The sequence below is a fragment of the Pan paniscus genome, chromosome 21, assembly GCF_029289425.2.
Source record: "Pan paniscus chromosome 21, NHGRI_mPanPan1-v2.0_pri, whole genome shotgun sequence".
Lineage (NCBI taxonomy): Eukaryota > Metazoa > Chordata > Mammalia > Primates > Hominidae > Pan > Pan paniscus.
Window position 1 is genome coordinate 52,749,808 of NC_073270.2, and position 22,180 is coordinate 52,771,987.

The following is a 22,180-nucleotide window of genomic DNA, read 5'->3' on the forward strand; positions in this document are numbered from 1 at the left end:
GTGTGTATTTGCTGCAGCTTAAATTACAGTCATAAAATCTCAAAACCACCCAAAAGTTAATGAATAGGAAACTGGTTAAATGATGAGGAAACCACACATTAGAATGTCACACAGCCATCAATACAGAATAAGGAAGAACTTTATAAGCTCATGAAGAATAATCATTACCACATATTGTGAAGCAGTAAAAGAAAAAGAAGAAAATGAAGAACAGAATTTATAGAATACTCCTGTTTATATTTTAAAAGATGGAATAGATATATACGTTACATATATATATTATATACATAAGTTTGCATATGCACAGAACCTGTCTGGAAGTGAATTGTGTTCCATAAAGCTGGTAATCGTGGTTGCCTATAGGCAGAAGAGCTGGGGTTTGAGGTCAGGGATAGGAAGAGACTCTTTGCTTTATGCCTTTTGTACTATTGGAATTTTCTACAATGCATTCATTACATTTTCAATAAAAATTAAGTGAATGAGCTGATGATGGTTAGCCTCTCCTCCTCAACACAGTCCCTTTCTCAGCCAGTTGTTCATGGAATTAGTACCTATGCTTTAGGTAAGCATGCCGAGTTTTGCTGAAGCAGAAGGCAGATTTGTAACTGTGGCCTTGGGATTAGCAGGTCCCCCCGTGAGATTGGAGAGTGTCTTACAGTTAAGTGATATCATCTTTGCAGAGGAAGGGTGATTCATTTCACACCTTTGCCCAAAATCCTAATGGACATTTAAGCCATACACAGCACTACTCAGTGGAGTAGTGGGCTGCAGGCTTGCATACCTACCAAGCTGGCAGGTAGCATGAAGCTCACGGTGGCATGTACAAAATATGAGACCTTCATACCTACCAAGCTGGCAGGTAGCATGAAGCTGGTGGCATGTACAAAATATGAGACCTTCTTGGCCTGCCTTTCCCTTCCCCACTTTTGATAGGGTCCTAGGATGTACCAAAACAAATCACAACTGCAATGAGAAAATAGCACGTTAAAACCAGCCTCAAAGTCCTGCAGATGGAATGGAATCTATGATGACCTGGGAAACACCTGAATTGGGAGCCCACAGGGGCAGCTTGTGGTCACATGGGTTGCAGACATGGTGTTACTAGACCATCTTGTCATTCAAAAAGAAGCCGTAAGTCCAGCTTTTTGTATGAAATATCCTGACTTTTAACAAAATCAACTAATTCAGTTTTTCTTAAAAATATGCTGGCCAAGTCAAATGTCTATAGGCTCACTTTGGCTGACAAGCCACCAGTTTGCAACTCCTCATTTGGAAGCTGATAAAATTGCATGCTGTCTTGACCCAGTAGCTCTTTTGTGGGTGACAAGGACGCATCCTAATCATGTGTCCTTGGTCCTTTTTTTTCCCCCTCTTCCTTCAAAGGCATCAAGACAGAAGACAGCTTGAACCATTCCCCTGGCCAGAGTGGATTCCTCAGCTATGGCTCCAGCTTCAGCACCCCACCCACTGGACAGAGCCCATACACCTACCAGATGCACGGTCAGTGTGGCGCTGTGGCCCCTTCCTGCCCATCTCTAAGGACCACCTAAGTTGGGTGTCCATTCATTCATTCATTCAGCAGATTTTTTGAGCACCTACTATGTGCCAGGCTCTATCTCAAGGAGTGGAGAAAATAGATACGAGATCTGCCTTCATGGTCATTACCTGGCAGTGGGGAGAGACTAACGATAAAGTCGGCAAATAAGCCAGATGATTTGGGAAGGGGTTGAATGTAATAAGGCAAATAAACCTGGTCTTTGCATAAAGAGTGATGAGCACTTGGGAGGTCAGGAAAGGTGAGATTTGTGACTTTAGATCAAATCACCAGGGAAGGCTCTTTGAAGAGATGACATTGGGCAGAAACCCAAAGGGTGAGGCAGAGCAGCCACATAGACATCTTAGGGAAGAGCATTCCAGGCAGAGGGAACAGCCTGTACAAACTCTGCATGCAGGGAAATGTCTGGATGTATTTGAGGCACAGAGCTGAGACCAGTGAGACTGGAGCAAAGTCAGAAGGCATGTAGGAGGAGAGAATCTTGGAGAAAGAGCAAGGCGCAATCACACATGGCCTTGAGGGATATGGGAAGGAGTTTGCTTGTATTTTAAGTGTGATGGGACAGGCAAGTCTATTGTAGAGATTCAGAAATGTCGGGTGGTGGAAATATTGGACAGTCGGGTGAAGAAGCTGTTATTCCAGGCAGGAGGATCAAGGCTCTGCAGCCCTAGAGGGTGGCCTTAAGGAAGAAAGAACTCCATTGTATAACCCTCCACCCACCTGCCATAAGGAACTGGCTTACTGGGTTCTCCCATGCTCATCTCCACTCTTTTACCATCCAAGAACCCTTCTCTGTTCTGATGCCCCCTTGGGAGCATGCTGGAGTTGATGCATGGAGCAGGGGGCTGGTGGCTGTAATTATGGGGATCCCCATTCTGCTGTTTCCCTTTATATAAGCTGCTAAAAATTACCATCGAGGGTCTGAAAGAGTAAAATGATAAGATGGTGGGCTGATGAGTGATTGTACTTTTTTTTGAGATGGAGTCTTGCTATGTTGCCCAGACTGGGCTCAAGTGATTCTGCCACCTCAGCCTCCTGAGTATCTAGGACCACAGCTGTGCGCTGCTGTACCCAGCTTTGATAGTATTTTTCTTTTAAAAGCAACTACTTGGAAGTACTATCACTTCATCTTTATTATTTTAATTTTTTATTAAGGAAGTAATAAAAATGATTGTCAAGGGCAGCATTTCAGGAAAAAAAAATTGTGAAAGGAGAATAAATAATCTTAGGTATGTGTGTAGGGAAAGCAGGTGATAAGCATTCATGCCCAGCCCTGAGAATAGCTTCCTGGTAAGGTCTGTGTCCAAATTTGTCAGTGATGCCATGAGCCAGCCTTGACCAAACATGCTAGGTGCCAGGTGATGCTCTGTGGGTTCTCTCATACAACCTTCATGACGCTCTCAAGCAACGGTACTGTATTGTTCCCATTTCACAGAAGAGGAAACTGAGGCATAGAAGGAATGACTGATTTGTCCAACACCAGGGCAAGGATTTTAGATTTTATTGTAAGCATAATGGCAAAGGGACTGTGTCAGATGTCTTGGGGGCCTGGTGGAATCCCAACCCCCAGCCTCACTGCAAAGCCCATCGCTGTAACCCCGGCACTTTCCTGCCTCCTCTGCTTCTGCTGTCACGTCTGTGTCCCCAGTCGGGCCTTTCTGAGGCCCACTGAAGGAAGTAAACTCCTGAGACCCATCTCTCCAAGTGGGGAGTGAATGATGGCACCGGCCCTGATAACAGGAGGTGTGTGAAGGTACTGAACTTCAACTTGTATTTGAGTCCATCTCAAGCCAGTTTTTTTCCAGCTCTTTAAATAGAAACTGGACTTACTGCCTCAGGGCTTCTGAGGCCACAGAGGTTGAAATGGAGACCCGGTCCCCGTATCCCTTTTTGACACCCCCTCAGCCACACAATAAGTGATCTAAGTTATGTAGGAGAGGCCCCCATTCATTCATTCATTCATTCATTCCGTATGTTGAGCACCAGCTTGACACCTGGCACCCTTCTAGGCACTGAGGGCACAGCAGCCCACAAAGACAATCTCCTCATGGAGAAAGATGGACAGTAATCAATTGACAAGTAGATAGATAATTATAGATTTTGATAAAGCCTGTGACAGACAAAAACATGGTGGCATGCTGGACCGTGAGCAGTGGTATGGACCAGGAGTGGTGATCGGCATTCAGCAGGTGGTCAGGGGCCTCCCGATGGAAAGGAGGCTGCCACAGGAGGGGCCAGAGCTGGGCCGGGCCGTACAGGCAGCGGGAACGCAAGAGCAAAGGCCCCGCGGCAGGAAAAGGCTCACAGTGTTCAAGGACTCCAGAGGAGCCTCATCCTATCCTCCCCAGAGCAGGATATGCAGAATAATATTCTTTCTTCTTACAGCAACCGCGTGAGGTGGGCACCATCAGCCCTGCTTTCATAGATGGTGAAAGTGAGGCTCAGAGAGGGCAAGTGACTTGCCTGAAACCGCAGAGCCAATAAGTGTTCAGAGCTGGGATTCAGACTCCAGTTTCTCCGGTGCCACTTCCTCTAAATGATGAGATTTCCTGGACTCCTTCAGGACTCCAGGAACTGTCCTAATGTCTGCACATAAACATGCGGCTTAATCTCCCCAGTAGCCCCGTGACATGAGCACTGTCACCGCCCTCATCTTACAGGTGGAGAAACTGAGGCATAAAATGTTTCAGTCACTTACCCAAGGTCACACGGCCTTGGCAGTGGGAAATGAGCCAGGCAGTCGCCCAGGCACATAACCCTCACGCCATCCTGCCCTTCACACTCTCTTAGATCCATCTAGAAGGTGATTCTCAGGGGTGAGCCTAGGGCCCCACCCCCCACCTCAATCCCCACCAGCCAACGTCTCCAGCTCTCTTCTCGCCCTACCATGGGAATCGTCCAGGTTATTTTCTTATCCTCCTCACAGCCCAGATGACAGAAGGGCAGCGGCAGCAGCTGGGCTTCGTCCCAATTAACTGCCTTCAGTCTGATGCTAATGGCTATAAACTGCTCTTGAGACAGCCCAGGCATTTTGCAAGCCTGACATATTCCTCCTTAAGTATTTTTTTCAAACACAAACACACAGAACGCTCACACACCATGCCCATGTGCTTCCTATTAACTTTTTTTTTTTTTCTGAGTTGTTCCAGAGGAGAAATAAACTCTCGAACTACTGAGAGCATTTCAGAATGGAAGACATTGGTTGAGCTTAGTTTCTCAGAGGAAGAAGAAAATAAAGAAGATTGAGGCTTATGAACTTTTAGGCCTGAAAATGCTGATTTTGTGAAATTGGCCCATGGTGAGAAGCTAGCATGAGTCTTTTTCCTTTCTAAGAATTAAAACCATAATTTTGGCCCATAATCCCAGCACTTTGGGAGACCAAGGCAGGTATGTTTATTGCTTGAGTCCAGGAGTTCAAGACCAGCCTGGGAAACCTGGTGAAACCCATCTCTACAAAAAAAAAAAAAAAAAAAAAAAAAAAAAAAAAAATTACCTAGGCATGGTGATGCATGCCTGTAGTCCCAGCTACTCAATATGTTGAGGTAGGAGGATCACTTTTCAGCCTGGGAGGTCAATGCTGCAGTAAGCCGTGATCATGCCACTGCACTCCAGCCTGAGCAATAGAGCAAGACCCTATCTTTAAAAAAAAAAAAAAAATGCTGGGCATGGTGGTGTGCACCTGTAGTTCCAGCTACTCAGGAAGCTGAGGCGGAAGGATTGCTTGAGCCCAGGAGTTCAAGGTTGCAGTGAGCTATGATCACCCCACTGCACTCCAGCCTGGGCAATACAGCATGACCCTGTCTCAAAAAAAGAAAAAATATATAATTTTATAGAAGCCAAAAAGGACGCTCTTGGGGCTCACCTCATCATTTTGCAGATGAGTAAACTGAGGCACTGCAACGGAGTGTCTTACGGAAGATCACAGAGCAAGCTTTAGACAAGCCAGGATGCCTCCCACTAGGTCTTCTAGCTAATCTCATAAACTTCCAAAAACTTTAGCACAGCCATCACCCCGTAAGGCCCTGGTTTGAGATCTGTATCTGTTTGGATAACACTGCCCCTCCATGGAATATACAATAAATGTAAAAGAAAAAAGTTCACAGCTCTTGTTCAGCCTTTGCAGAGTTGTTTATTTTCTTTATTTTAAGTTCACCCTGGGGTTTTTATAGCTGAAGTGTGTTTCTTATGGGTTTGATTTTTTTTCTTTTTGGCTTCTTCTGGTAAAACACTGCTATTCACAGAAATAACCACAAAGATTAAAAAGAGGGGGAAAAAAATCTCCAGAGTGTGTTATAAGAAGTTTCTGGTGCCACAGAGTTGTTAAGAGTTCTGGACCTGGCCTGTGGTCAGTCCTGGCAGTACCCCACACACAATGGCATGAGTTGGGGAAGCACGTGGACTTCTCTGTGCCTCAGTTTCCTCACCTGTGAAACTGGTATCATAGTGAGAGAGGTGACAACATGAGGCTTTGGGAGACTAAATAACATGATTCATGGGCACCTCAGCTGAGATCCATAAAGGCTAGATTTTCTTTTTATTATCTCTGTTATTCCTTCCTTAGCATGGTAGTTAAAAACAACTAAAAGCAGGGACTCTGAAGTCAGGTTGAGTTAACATCCAAATACGGCTGCAAACCAGCCCTGTGACCTTGAGCTCAGTTACTTCTCAGTACTCCAGTTTCCTTCCCTATGAAATGGGGACACTAAGAGTACTTTACTCGTGGGGTGCTGTGATGACTAAATGAGTTAATGTACGTGAAGTGTTTAGAGCGCGCCTGGCACAAACTAACGCTCTCTAAATGTTAATTATCGTTATTATGATTGACATTGTTAGCCTCACTTCAGGTTTGATGGGCCATGTTCTTTCCAAGTTTGCTTCTATTTCCTGAACTCTCAATTTTAGTAAGTGGTCAGGGTAAGAGAAAAGAGGAATACTAATCTGAGACTGTGGGACTGTCTGCATCCACATAAACTCCCCTTCCAGTGAACTCTGTGTTGTAGGGAGACTTAAAAACAGGCCAAGTGCAGTGGCTCATACCTATAATCCCAGCCCTTTGGGAGGCTGAGGCGGGCGGATCATCTGAGCTCAGGAGTTCAAGACCAGCCTGGCCAACATGGCAAAACCCCATCTCTACTTAAAATACAAAAATTAGCCGGGTGTGGTGGCACACGCCTGCAATTCCAGCTACTTGGGAGGCTGAGGCAGGAGAATCGCTTGAACCCGGGTAGTGGAGGTTGCAGTGAGCCGAGATCACGCCACTGCACTCCAGTCTGGGCGACAAAGCGAGACTCCATCTCAAAAAAAAAAAAAAGGCAAGAAAACAGTGGGATCCCTATCCAATGGAAACTCTTTTTGCATTTATGAAGGGCCAGGGAACATAAAGACTGAAGCTTAGGACCCCTCCAGCAGCCACTCAGCAACATAGAATCGTGCAATTCAAGGATGTGTAGGAAATTAAAAGTTCAGTAAAAGCACTTGTTACTCAGTGATCTCAGCTCGAGACCTCCGAGACTGGATTGTGTTGGATTTAGAAAGTCTCTATGTCAGATTCATGAAATCTACCACCAGTAAACTGTGTGACCTTGGACAAGTCACAAAGCTTTCATGATCTGTGTTCCACAGTTCTAGTGCTAACAAGAGTTCCAGGAAAAAAATAAAGGGGTTGGGGCGGGTCATGGTCATACATACCAAATACGTTTAGTCAATAGTGCATGCCACAAAGTTAAAATAGACATCTTTGCTACAGGACTTTTCAGAGCCTTTGCAGGCTGTTGTGCCTTGTACTTCTCCAGAAATAGAATTCAGGAGGCAGTTTTCCCAGGCAGATGGGATGAGGGCCCCTCCGTCCAAACTCGTTCTGTGGTCACTGAGAAGCCCTGGATGTCATGATCTTTTAGGACCCTTCCTTTATGAACGTTCTTTGAATTTCTATTGTTTTAAACAATGAACATGTATGTTTTTCTTTTTCCTGTGTTTTAATTAAATTGTTTCTTGTTGAGATGGAGTCTCACTTTGTCGTCCAGGCTGGAGTACAATGGCATGATCTCGGCTTACTGCAACCTCCGCCTCCTGGATTCAAGCAGTTCTCTAGCCTCAGTCTCCCAAGTAGCTGGGATTACAGGCGCCTGCCACCACACCTGGCTAATTTTTGTATTTTTAGTAGAGATGGGGTTTTGCCACGTTGGTCAGGCTGGTCTCGAACTCCTTACCTCAAGTGATCCGCCCACCTCAGCCCCCCAAAGTGCTGGGATTACAGGCATGAGCCACTGTGCTCAGCCTTAATTTTTAACTGAGATATAACTCACATCCCTAAACTTCACCTTTTTTTTTTTTTTTTTTTTTTTTTTTTTTTTTGAGGCAGGGTCTCTCTCTGTCGCCCGGGCTGGAGTGCAGTGGTGTGATGACAGCTCACTGCAACCTCTGCCTCCTGGGCTCAAGCGATTCTCCCACCTCAGCCTTCCGAGTAGCTGGGACTAGCAGGTGCCTGCCACCATGCCCAGCTAATTTTATTTTTTATAGAGACGGGGTTTCATTGTGTTGCATAGGCTGGTAAACTTCACCTTTTTAAAGTGTTCAATTTAGTGTTTTTAGTATATTCACTAAAATTGTGCAACCATCACCACTATCTAATTCCACAGCATTTTTGTCACCCCGCAAAGAAACCCCATGTCCATTAGTGTCACTCCCTAGTTCCCCTCCCTCCAATATATTCCTTTTGTAATAAAAAAAAAGACACATGAATTTTTTAAACAGGTTATGCATTTACCTAGTTCGGGCATCTGTGGAAATCTTTCTTCTACCCTCATGCTACATCCACCCCGTTTCCAAACCCCTAACAATTAACCACTGTAATAATTTCGTGGGAACCCATCCAGAACATCTTTTTGCAAACATAAGTAAAATATAAGCAGTCTATTATATTGTACGTTACTATTACAAGAATTAGTTCAGACGTGATTCATAAATAAGAAAACTATGTTAGTATAACTCGGAAGTTGCATTGTTTCATTTGCTTCTAAGGGTTTCTCTATCACTGTTGTTGTTGTTACGTGCCTTGATGTAGTTTTCTTTATGATTCTTGTGCTCTGTGTTCATTGAGACTCTTAGATCTGTGGATTTATCGTTTCCATCAAATTTGGAAAATTTTCAGCCAATATTTCTTCAAATTTTTGTCTGATGTTCCACACCACTACCTCTCACTCCAAGTTCATAAATCTTTTCTTCTGTAGTATCTGATTTGCTGCTAATTACATCCATGTCATTTTTCATCCCATACATCATTTTCATCTCCAGAAGTTTGATTTTGGGTGTTGTTTTTTTTTTTTTTTTTTTTTTTTGAAGACAGAGCCTTGCTCTGTCACCCAGGCTGGAGTGCAGTGGCATAATCTCGGCTCATTGCAACCTCTGCCTCCAGGGTTCAAGCGATTCTTATGCCTCAGCCACCTGAGTAGCTGGGCTTACAGGTGCTCACCACCACTCCTGGCTAATTTTTGTATATTAAGTGGAGATGGGGTTTTGCCATGTTGGCCAGGCTGGTCTCAAGCTCCTGAGCTCAGGCAGTCTACCCACCTCAGCCTCCCAAAGTGCTAGTACAGGCATGAGCCACCATGCCCAGCCTGGGTCTTTTTCTGATAACTTCCATGTCTCTACTTAACATGTCCAATCTTTCTTCTGGCTTCTTGAACAGATAGAATCCAGTTGTAGTAAACGTTTTAATGTCCATGTCTAATTCTATCATTCCTGTCATTTCTGGGTTCATTTTCATTGATTTTTCTCCATGTCGAAAATCATATTTTTCTGCTTCCCTGCATGCCTGATAAGTTTCAATTGGATGCCAAACATAAATTTTACCTTGTCAGATGCTGGATATTTTTATATTCCTATAAATACTTTTGAGCTTTGTTCTGGGATGCAGTTAGGTTACTTAGAAACTGTTGAATTCTTTTGAGTCTTGCTTTCAGCCTTGCCAGTTGGGATCAGAGCAGTGTTTAGTCCAGGGGAAATTTTTTCCACTACTGAGGCAAACCCTTCTGAGTATTCTACCCAATGCCCCATGAATTGTGAGGTTCTGCAATTCTGGCAGGTGGGAACAGGAACTATTCCCAGCTCCATTATGAGCTCTGAAGCTTGTTGCTTCTGATCTTTTCCAGTGGTTCTCTCTCAGCCCTGGGTAGTTTCCTTACACCCATGTGCTCATCAGTTCTCAGGTGGCCACTCAAGGGGAACTGTGAGCAAACCTCCAGAGCACTCCCAGCGCAACTTTCTTTTTCTGGGAGTTCTGCTCTGCCAATTCCAGCCACATTAGCCTCCGCTGACTTGCAGCTCCATCTCCCCAGCTCAGAGAGACCACGGGCCTCCACCTGGGTTTTCCCTTCCTGGAAACTCTATCCTGGGGCAATCATACAGCTCACCATCTGTTTCTCCTCTTGCAAGGATCACTGTCCATGCCTGAGACCCAATGTCTTGGAAACCTAGTTTTCAAACTGTTTCAGCTGGGAGGGTAAATCCAGACCTTGTTACTCAGTCTTGGCCAGAAGTGAAAATTCCACTGCATTGGTTCATTTGTAATTTTTCCAGAGCATAGGCTAACAGCAGCTGAATATAAAATACCAAACACAAGCAAATGCAGCAAGCCTGGTATGAGTACAGTTCTGCTCAGAATGCCCTATGTTCTTCCTCTTCCTCAGTTTGGTTACATGTTCTATTTTGGGAGAACTAATTTTGCAATTCCTGCCAATTTTTATGCGTTTTGCCCTTGTTTCCATAATTCAGCACCTCCATCATCTCTTCATCACCTCCATCAAGATACTTTCACTTCCTTTTAAAAGCAAAGATCTCTATTTAATGTAATGCTTCTCAGTTTATTATTTACATTTTTATTTTTTCACCATGCTATCATTTTTACTGGGATTGTCACTGCTTTGGTTAATGCTCTGGTTACAAAGTGGCATTGCTGTGGGGCAGTCAGCTCTAACCCTACTTCTTCCCATAAGCTCTCTGATTTTAGTGCACGGGTTTGCATAACTCATGGCCTTTCAAGAAAGCATTATAACATGATGGCAGAAATGCTTGTCTATATTCTTTTCACAGATAACATACTATGCACACTCTTCTGCACTTCGTTTTCCTCATTTAGCTATATACCTTGGAAAGAACTTGCTAAGTCAATATATAGAAAGAGCTTCTTCATTCTTTTTCATAGATGCCTATTATTGCATTGAATGATGTGCTATAAATGATTGAGCCAGTTCCTTACTGGGGGCCATTTGGCCTGTTTCTACTCTTTTGCAACTGCCTCCGAAATGGTCATGAAAACCCCTATATGTATATTATTTTTTATAAGTATATCTGAAGGGCAAATTTCCAAAAAGTAGGAGTTGGGGTCAAGGGGCAAGTCTATATTTAAATTTGGTAGATATCTTCAAGTTACCCTCCATAGGGATTCTACCCATTTACACTCCCCCCAGCAGTGTCTGGGAGTAGTACCTGTTTTCACAAAAACTCATCGACTCAGTGTCATCTAACGGTTGAAGTTTTTGCCAATCTGAGGCATGAAAAAATGGTGTCTCAGGGCAGTAGTAATTTCTAAGTCTTGTCCCACAAGTGAGGTTGAGCATCTTTTCAGACCCTTGACTGATTTATATTTCCTTTCCTGTGAACCAGGAGATTTGACTTTTAAAAGTTTGCAAAAGAAAAGCAATTAAGTACTAGGCATACCAATATTTAAGCATATCATAAAGCTGCAATAATCAAAGCAACATGCTTCTAGTGTGAATACGCTCACCGATCAATAGAGGAGAACAAATGGTCTCAGAGAGAGACCCACACATTCAGTACATGGAGAAGGTGATGTCTTGAGTCAGTGGGAAAATATGAACTATTGAATGAATGGCATTGGAACCGCTAGTTAGCCATCTGGAGAAAAGTATCCATTCCTACTACCAGAAAACAAATCCAAATGGATTGACGGTTTAAATGTTAAAAATAAAACCATAAAAATACTAGAACGAGAATAAGCACAATTTTTTATAAACTTGGAGTGGAAAAGTCTTTTCTAACCAGGACTCAGAAATCCAAAATCCATAAATGAAAAGATTGACAGGTTCAACTACAGAATTTTTTTTTTCTTTTTTGGCACGGCAAAGAACACCAGAAGTCAAAACAACAAAACAAATGACAAAAAACAAGCAAACAAACAAAAAAAAGAGAACAAAATGACAAACTGAAAAGAAATATTTACATCTGAAATCACAAAGAAATGTTACTTTTTCAAAAATGATTCTACTAGTCTATGGATTGAACCTGCTCCAGGATGTGGTTCTTCTCAATCAGGATTTCAGACTCAAATAGTACAGGGCCGAGCAGTAATGTAAAAGAGAGACATGAGCTAGATATAGGGTTATAGGGAGTGGTGGGAACTGTAGCAAACTAGAGACTAAACCCCCCACCAACGCTGGGGATAGTGGGGTGTTACTTGGCTTCAGCCCATTGCTGCCCCTCTAGAATGGATCCCAAGGAGACCACATCTTTCCATTTTTCAAAGTGATCCCTAAAACTCTATTTAATGTGAAATCTCCTTATTCTTTTTCAATATGGACAATTGATGTACACTCTCTTTGAAACACCTTGTGAAGCATACAAACACGTATAAGGCTGGCTTCATGCCCACATCTTGCAGTCTTGCTCCATATTTTCTTAACTGAACCACAGGTTCCGAGATGACTAGATGGGGCAAATCACAAGCCAAGTGGTGACTTGGGGAACCACACAGATCACCTCCTTTGGGTTCCCCCACCTCTGGCTTATTTCATCAGTGAGGTGTGTTTCAGAGAACTTGAGTGATAGGTGTGGCCATAGTTGAGAGTGGAGCCCAGTGGCCTCCTCATGGTGAAATGGAGTCATTTCCCTATTTCTCTCCGGTGATGGCAACTTTCAGGCTGTCCCAGCCCAGCCAGTTTTGAGCAGTCTAAATCTTCCTGATCTCACTGCATCGGTCAAGACAGGAGCCAGTCTTGGCATCCTATGGGTTGTTGGACTGAGGCCGAGTTTCCTAATGTGAATCAGCAACTCTTCTGCACACAATGAAGTGGGTGAGGTTTCCCCATGCATGTCAGCATTCTCGCCCTGTGCAACACCTCCAGCCTGGGGGGTCACTCTCCCCTCCCCTTCATGTGTGCTGGCAGGCTTGCTGCCTTTTGCTTGAGCTAAAGTCTTCTGAATTTAGAACGTATAGAGTTTAAATGGAGGGTCTTTCCTCTAGTTACATCACAAGTTAGATTTGGTCACCCCTATCTCCAAAAGCCACTGGAGGTAACAGGTGGAAACAGCTGGAGAGATTGAGAATGAGTTTGGGATCAGGAGGGAGTTTAGTTCAACAGCAATTTGCTAAGGCAGTGCTGTCCAACAGACCCTTCTGTGATGATGGAAATCCTCTGAGTGGCTGTGCAACGTGATAGCCCCTAGCCACAGGTGGCTACTGAGCACTGAAATGTGGTTACTGCAACTGAGGAATTGAATTTTTAATTTTGTTTAATTAATTGTAAATGCACCTACTCTATTGGGCAGCACAGGTCTAAGCAATGTTTCAAAGCTAACTCTTAAGTTGTGTTATGGACTGAATTGTTTCCCGCCCCTAAAATTCGTATGTTGAAGCTGTTACCTCCAATGTGATGGGTTTTGGTGATGAGGCCTTTGGGAGGTGTTAGGGTTAAATGAGGTCATGAGGGTGGGGTCTTCAGGATGGGATTGCTGTTCTTATAAAAAGAAAGAGAGAGAGAGATCTCGACCTCCTTGTCTCTCCCTGAATGCACATACTGAGGACAGGCCATGCAAGGACACAGCGAGAAGGTGACCATATGCAAGCCAGGAAGAAGACCTTCACCAGGAATCCAACCAGCTGGCACGTTGACCTTGGACTTCTTGGACTCCAGAACTATGAGAAATAAATGTCTGCTGTTTAAGCCACCCAGGTGACAGCATTCTGTGACAGCAGCCTGCACTAAGACAGTAGGTTTTTCCTAGACATGCAAAAGCAGAGATGGAAAAGCTAATATCCTGAGCATTTTGTTTGTTTCTCTTTTGAAGATGCTTCACCTTCTTCTCTTCTTGCCCCCACTATCAGACGGATTTTCAAAGCAAAGCAGGTCTACGTGTGGCATCAGGAGCTGGTGAGTGACAGAAGCTGGTGCCTTCATATAGCCGTCATCCCAGTAGATATTAAGGGAGCATCTCCTCTGTGCCAGGCACTGTGCCAGGTGCTGAGAAAGCAGAGGTGAGCAAGACAAATACAGTCCCTGCCCCCCTGGAGTTCACACCAGGGATGGGAGATGGACAATAATCCAATGATGGCGCAACACATGTAAAATTGTACCTGTAAAGCACTAGGACGCAGGGCCAAGACGGAGTCTGCAACTGTCTGGCTCCAAGCCTGTGCTCTTCACTCTGCCACTGGTCACAGACCCAGATGCCTCATGAGCCAGCCCACAAGGTCAGTGTGTGAAGATGGCTGGGTGGCACTGTGGCAAACTAAGGAGCCCCAGCCCTATATACCGGGGTAGCCCCACCCCATTAAAGCTGGTTATTGCAATGCCATAGATTATTCAAAATTTAAATTAAAAAAAAACAAATGCCAGAAATCTTTTATAAGAAATTTCCCAATTAAAAAGACTTAAATTGGTAGCAACAAATTTTTAAAATAAAATAAAATAAAACTTACTGTGCAAGCCAAAGCACATGTACAGATTGGATTCAGCCCACAGGCTGCCATTTTGCTAACTGTGTTCTCTATCATGACCATGGAGAGAACTGATGTGAAGGCAGGGGACTCTGAGCTCAGAAGGGGAAGAAATGGGGGTTAGCATATTCAGGACAGGGTGCAAGAAGGCAGAAGGGCCACAGGTTATGGATGTGTCCTGTCTCAGCCACATCAGCTGGAAGAATAATGATGGTGTGGTTTCTAGAATTAAGAGTTGAAGTTGAACAAGGGCTCAGCCCATAGAAGGAGCTTATCGAAGACATGCTGTGGCAACTTTGCCTGGCCCCCTGTAGCTCGCCAGTTACTTTGATGGGCAGCCATGGCTTTTATCCATATTTTCAGGGCAGAAGACAGGTGGAACCAAAATGATGCCATAATGGTTGTAACCAGTGGGTGGCCAATTTGGGGTTGACATAACTGTATCTGCAGGGGAAGCATGATCAGGTCCTTCTTCATATTTAAGGCTTACCTACTCCTTTTACCCCTTCCTCTATAAGTAGCACTGCTGTCTCTTACATCCTTTTCCTCATACCTCCCATTCATTCTGTCTGCAAGGTTACTAACTGCCTTATTCTCTATACTTAACACATCTTTACATTTTGCCCATATCACCCAAGCTCCTTGCCTGCTCACTAAGTTTTTATAACACTTCTTCTGAGTTTCATTCACCCCATCTCTTTTTCTTTTTTCTACAACACATAATTGAACATCGTTAAATATTCAATTAAGAATTATTGAATACAGTACAGTTACAATTGAACACATTACAATAGCATTCTTACAAAGTTCTATGTATGTTAACGCCCTGAAAAAAAATTCTGCGTGTAAAATGGACTGATGTGCTAGAACAGAGGTGAGCAAACTTTCTGTAAAAGAGCCAGAGAGTAAATATTTTAGATTTTGAGGGTCATAGGTCTCTGTCCCAATTACTCGTAACTCTGTCATTGTAGATTGAAAACAGCCATAGTCAATACGACAACGAATGGGCAAGGCTGTCTTCCAAGACAGTGTTATTTACAAAAGCAGGTGGTGAGTTGGATTTGGCTGAGCTCTGTGTTCTAGGGTCATATTATTAAAACCAGATCTTATCTGCCTGAATGTTTGGTTGGATATTTGAAAGTCAGGTGGGACCTGGGAATGGTCTTCCTTTTACTGGACTCTCCACACATGGCAGAATGTCTGCACCTCTGTCACATGCCCACTAAATGCCACTAGTTCCTCCAATAAAAGTGTCCCCATGAATTTCCAGGTACCCCCTAGGGGTACTGCAGCCACCCAACCACTGGTTTACACAGTGGCAGGTTCAGGCATGGGGAGAGATGGCTGTGGTGTAGGAATGAACATCTGTCATTCACTCAGCAAACATTCACCAGCGTAGGCTCTGTTGCAGGCAGCATGCTAAGCATGGGCCACGCAGCCCCAGGCTGACAGTCAAGCCACACCTTCATGGAATTTATATCCCAGGGAGAGGATACAGGCAGTGCATGAGTCTAGTTGACCTGCCATAACAAAATACCATGGTCTGAGTGGCCTAGACAACAGAACTTTATTTTCTCACAGCTCTGGGAGCTAGAAGTCCCAGATGAAGGTGCCAGCAGATTCTCTTCCTTGTGAGGGCTTGCTTGTATATGCTCGCTCTGTGAACACATGGCCTCTCCTCTTTGGGTTCACAGAGAGAGAAATCTCCGGTGTCTCCTTTTTTTGAAAGACAGGGTCTTGCTCTATAGCCCAGGCTGGAGTGCAGTGGTACAATCATAGTCACTATAACCTTGAATGCCTGGACTCAAGCGATCCTCTCGTCTCAGCCTCCTGAGTAGCTGAGACTACAGGTGCGCACCAGACTGCTGCTTCTTATAAGGACACCAGTTATTACCTTGTAACTCTTATGACCTCATTTAATCTTCATTACTACCCTGGAGGCCCTGTTTCCAAATACAGTCACATTGGGGGTTACAGCTTCAACATACGAATCTGGGGGCCACAATTCAGTTGCAACACACAGTGGGTAAGGAAATGAGCAAATGACAAGATGATGTCAACTGTGATGAGTGCTCCAAGGAGAATAAACAGGGAGATGTAACAAAGAGAAACCAGGAAGGACGCCAGGCTCTCTGAGGAAGTGACAGTGGAGCTGGCACTCGCAAATTCGGAAGAGCCAGCTGTGGGTCACAAGTGTCGCCAGCAGATAGGAGGCCAAGTGGCCGAGGAGCCAAGGGGAGAGGGGTGGGGAATGAGGTGGCTGGTGCTGAGGCACCGGGAAGCCATGGGGTTCTAAAACAGGGCAGGTGATCTGGTTTGCATCTCAGAAAGACCAGTTGACTGCTGGGATGAGTGGACTATGGGGGGATGGCAAGGGCTGCAAGGAGGCCAGGAGGGAGTTCTTTCCTGAGACAGTGCCTGACCTGTCCCTAGCTCTCCCTTCCCCTCCCCTTCTCTAGGTCAGACACAGTGAAGCCAATATTCACAAGTGTACCTGTGACAATGCCTGACAGATCTCAGTGACCCCATTCAGAAAATTCTAGAATTATCACAACTTATCCTTTTACTCCCAAAGGAATGAAGGCCCAGAGCACGGCTTTGATGACGTTGCTTTTGTGTCACTTGTTTCTTATTTCATTTGTTTATCATTTTTATTTCTGACGTTTCGATGAAATGAGAACTGGGCCCACAACCAAGGTCTGCACCTGCAAAATTTGTTGAAAAGGTCATAGATGAAATCTCTCTGCCATCTGATCATTGGCAGGGGCAGGGGTGGGGGAAGGGGAGTGGAATGAGAAAAAGGAAAAAAAATGCACCAAATTTTAAAAACCAGTACAAACACACAAAAAATGCAGAGTCCTATCCAAGGAACAAGTCCCTGCCCTGCTAATTCCTTAGAGATAAAAGGAGAGCAGCCTGCTCCCAGCCCAGGCAGCCCAGCCTTCTGTTCCGGAATTGAAAGGGGTAATTAAGGGATAGGGGAAATACAGCCTCAGGCAGGGAGCCATTTATTAGAGAGGCACAGACAGACACACAGACCCTGCAACTCCTCAGTTCAGAGAGGAGGCACAGCCAGGACAGAAGCCAGGCTGTGGGATGCTCAGTATGTACCCTTAAAGCAAACCAGATTTTTGCTGCTCCTAAAAGTTCAGGTGGTAAAGGGGGAACCAGAGTCCAGATTCCACCCGCCTTTGAGTTGTGTGCTTCTTTCCCTGGGCCCAGGGAACATGCAGGGAATTCCTGATTTTTGTATTATTTCCCATTCAGTAGCTTTACACATGTCCCAGGAAGGCAGCTTAGCCCCCTAGTCCTGAATCCACCTGCCTTCTTACACTGCTTTTTATTTTTCATACATTTATTTTAAACCACATCAGTGCTATTAGTGTGTATCTTTCCAGAACATTCTCTATGTATGCATTTACGAGCTTATTTTTCTTCTCACTAGTAGAAAATCCTGTTTTTTTAAACGTAAGTAATATCTTGGTGTGCATCTTGTTTTATAAGTTGTCTTTTATATTTTTCACCAATTAACATGTCTCAGAGATCTCTCAAAGTCGGTTCAAACAAACCCACTTTAGTCTCTTGTTTGGCCTCTGCAGACGCTGCAGTACTGCATCGAGAAAGCCAGATGCCGGGGTTGAATCTCCGCCTCTGCACTCACTGGCTGTGAGACTTGATTTTCTCATCTGTGAAATGGGGTTTATAGGAGTAGCTTTTGTGAAGCCTGGGACAAAGTCAAGTGCTTCCTTGCTTTGGCTGTCATGGTTAGTGTTATGGATATACCACGGCATTTAGCCATTCCCCTTGAAATGGACAAAACTTCCCACATTTCACTGTTTTCACAGAGAAGCCTGCAATCTTGAATTTTGGTTGCTGCAGCCATTTGCTGTCCCCGTATGTGTCTCCCTTTGTGGCAACCAGGGCCCCCTTCCAATTCCCGCAGCAGGCCTTGCCAGGTCTCGCCACACTTTGCATCTCTGCTACTCCAGCCCTAAACTGCAGCCTGTAAGAACTGGCAGCTCAAAAAGATTGTGCAACCCCCAAGACCATAGCTCAGGGCCATCCCAGCTGCTGCTGCAGGTGAGCCCTAGCTGGCTGCCTGACCTTTAGGTCAGTGGAGTATTTTTGATCGCTTAGGAGCAAGAGAAGAGAGCCAAGAGGAGGCAAATACCGAAGCCTACTAGAGACAACCCAGGATCCCAGAAGTGTATTTCTAGAAGGGGTGATAGAGATCATCTAGGTCAGGGGTCAGTCCAAATAGGAAAAACTTCAGGCTTTGCAGGCTATACAGTCTCTGTTGCAACTGCTCAACTCTGCCAATGCACTGTGAACATTGTTATAGATGACACATAAACAAATGGCATGGCTGTGTTCCAATAAAACTTTATTTACAAAAACAGGTGACCAGCCCACAGACCATAGTTTGCCAACTCCTGATATGAGTTGGTCTAAGTCAATCCATCCCGGGGCCTGGGTGAGTTGCTATGGCTGCCTTTAGTGCTGTTCCTGACACTGAATCATACACAATGACCCAGAGTGGCAGGACTGTATTTCTTGCCCTTCTTGCAGGCAAGGTGTCGGGGAGAGGCAGTCAGCTAATTCTAGCCACTGAACTGAGAGTGGAAATGATCATGTCATGCCTAGGCCAGAGCATTCAATGGCCAATACAAGACTCTGCCAGTGTTCAAATTGAAGGCTGCTCCTTTAACTGGTGCCCTTGAGTGACTCCAGTGAACATAGTCCCTGATGATTCTCAATGGACATATAGCATGAAAGATAGATCAACTTTGATTGCATTCAAGCCAGTGGGATATTGGGGATGTTTGTTACCACATCATACCATAACCTCTCCTGACTAATTTATTGGCACAAGAGATTATTTTACATGGAACATGAAAGTGGCACTCGAAGTCATTGGGTCACATAGTGAGGAAGTCATTCCCCTTTCTGTCGTCTTTCAGCCCTTCTGATTCAGTGATAAAGGGAGGAAGGAAGTCTCTATTTGATGCTGATATATCTTCAATGTGTCTCTAATCCCTGCAAATATTTCTTTTTAACAAGATGAGAGCAAACCCTAGGTTTAAGGTCTTTGGCAGACAACAGTATTTGGCTAGAATTAAAAACATTTGTTCCCTATGTATTTTTTGTGTTTTGTATTTATCATTAATGGCAAGTGGTATTGATTTTCTATTTACAGTAATAATATAAAGTCTTCTCAGACAAATTTATTTAAGTAAAAACAGTGAATGATTATACGGATAGGGCTTAGGACACAGGTAAGTTTCGCAAAAATGTGAGTCAACATTAAGCTGATATAAGGGAAATATTAAATAAAAGAATAGGCCAGGTAGTTTGAGGATATTGTAAAAACTGTGTGGGGGTAGGGAGATGAGTAGAGTCTGGATGCAGGAATCTTGTTCAATATCTTCCTTGCATAAGTGTGCAAGTGGAGGCTTAGAGAGGGGATGTGCTTTGCTGTGGGTGAACCAGCTTCCCAGGACCAAGGCGAGGAGGGATCCCCAACTTTGCAATTCAGAGGCCAGGCTATCCTTGTGCCCGAGGCCCTGTCCCCACCAAAGTTAAAAGGAAAACTGAGAAATGACAGTAAGTCAACAAAATTGCCTGGATGTGTTTCCTAAGACTGTCATAACAAAGCACCACAATCTGGGTCACTTTGAAGAATATAAGTTTATTGTCTCACAGTTCTGGAGGATAGAAGTCTGAAATCAAGGCATTGGCAAGGTTGGTACCTTCTGGAAGCTCAGAGGGAGACTGTCCCATGCCTCTCTCCTGGCTTCTGGTGGTGGCAGGCATTCCTTGGCAATCCTTGGCCTATAGATGCTTCACACCAATCTCTGCCCCCGTCACCACATGGCATCCTCTCTGTGTGTCTGGGTCCAAATTTCCTTCTTCTTATGAAGACACCCTAATCCGTTATGACCTCATCTTAATTTGATTACATCTGCAAAAGACACCGTTTCCAAATAAGATCACATTCACAGCTACTGGGCCTTAGGAGATGAACATAGTCTTTCAAGGGACGCAACTCTACCCACGACATCACCCAACCAGGGTCCCTGGCTGAGCTGCAAGAGGCTTGGGACCAACAACTGCATCCTGTCCCTGAGCTGGCTGGGCTTAGCAAAAATTGAAACCACCCTAGTGAAAGAGGTCGGTCAAGGATCCTGCTGCTCAGCTGGCTTGCATTAGTCTCAGTCTGAGACGGTGGCGGCAAAGATGGTCTAGGCCCCAGCAAGTGAGGCAGCAAGAGGCCAATGCCAGCAAAGGTCAGGGCTCCCTCTTTAAGTATAAATAGAACCTTCTTCCCGGCCACCCCCTCCGATAGCCACACAATATCTCTTTCAAAGATCTCAAAACACTGAAGCAGACCGTACCAAATTGACTTTATTGTTTTAAAACCAGCCCCTTCTGTCTGCCACCACCCGCCACCCCTTCCCCAAGGGGAAGAAAAAAATCATAATAGATGTCTCTCCAGCGTGCACCTCTGTTCTCCTCTCTCTAATGGCAGCTCGGGACCCTGAGGCAGTGACGCTTAGTAATGTATCCTAATAGTCAGTGTTTGTCTGACAAATACCTAGTGACCACAAGCCTAATCAGGGCTGCCATGAATTAATGGCCAGTGTAGTGATGGGTGCTGAATGATCATAAAAATAGCTAATACTGGGCCGGGCTTGGTGGCTGATACCTGTAACTTTGGGAAACTGAGGCAGGAGGACTCCTTGAGACTAGAAGTTCGAGACCAGCCTGGGCAACATGGCAAAACCCCGTCTCTGCAAAAAAAAAAAAAAAAAAGCCATGTGTGGTGGCGTGCACCTGTGGTCTTAGCTACTTGGGAGGCTGAGGTGGGAGAATCACTTGAGCCTGGGCAGTCGAGGCTGCAGTGAGCTGTGATTGTGCCACTGCACTCCAGCCTGGGTGACAGAGTAAGACCCTATTTCAAAAGAAAGAAAAAACAATGCTCACGCTGAATGAGGGCTTCTGGGGACCACGGACCAGGCTGAGCACTTGGCCAGTATTCACTCCCTTGGTCACCACTTCAGTGTTTGCAGCAAGTTGTTGCCATTTGACAGATGAGAAAACTGAGACTCCGAGGGAGGAAGCGAGAAAGCTGGGAGGTGGCGTAACCGGGATCAGGGCCGGGACTAGCATGAAGTAAGAGAGGCACTGGCTCCATGTGCAAAATGTAACAGAGTGCCAGGAAATTCAATCATGGATAACTATTTTAAGGCACTATTTAAAATAGCCAAAGTTCGTGCAAAAACTCCCTGATGAACAAAGTATCAAATTTTGAAATAAAGACAGACTCCTGCTGTTTGTTTGTTTTGTGACCCAGCAATATTGTGGAACAGGAATGGTTGTTTCCAATCAGCCTAGGGTTCTGGTGCACACGGGCATTATGGTCCTGCCGTGGCAGGGCTAGGAGGGTAAGCAGACAGATTTGGCAATACAGGGACTGTTATAAAGTCATGCTTTTTGATAATAGTGTTTTTAACTTCTTCCACTTGCTTCGTAATATTGGAGGATATTTTGGTAAATGCATATAAGAGCATGTATTTTTCCTTTTGCCTCAGGCTTCAGTACAGCTTGGTTCAGTGCCCATCAGGACACTTCTCTAGGCAGCCGGAATCCAAAGTTCTTGCTTTATTTATTTCCTTCCTTCCGGTAGGTTCTACAGTTTTGCACACACCACCTATGTCACCTGCATAACCAAGTACAGGGGTTCAGAATGTGGCCACTGAACTCAGATCGCCTAAATTCAAATCCCAGTTCTGCCGGTTATCAACTATGTGACAGGCAAGGGGCTTTATTTTTCTGGACCTCTGTTTCCACATTGGTAAGATACAAATGATGGGTGTATTAGTTTGTTTTCA

General features: G+C 44.6%; 1 protein-coding gene across 2 annotated transcripts in view; it reads left to right on the top strand.

Moving 5' to 3' along the window:
• The window catches only part of EYA2 (EYA transcriptional coactivator and phosphatase 2), a 293,763-nt gene that overhangs the window by 120,157 nt on the left and 151,426 nt on the right, over positions 1-22,180 (top strand). For both annotated transcript variants that reach the window (XM_003826012.3, XM_034947752.2), the window contains exon 5: positions 1,384-1,500. In XM_003826012.3, the coding sequence (XP_003826060.1) occupies positions 1,384-1,500 (117 nt within the window). The remainder of the gene's footprint in view (positions 1-1,383; positions 1,501-22,180) is intronic.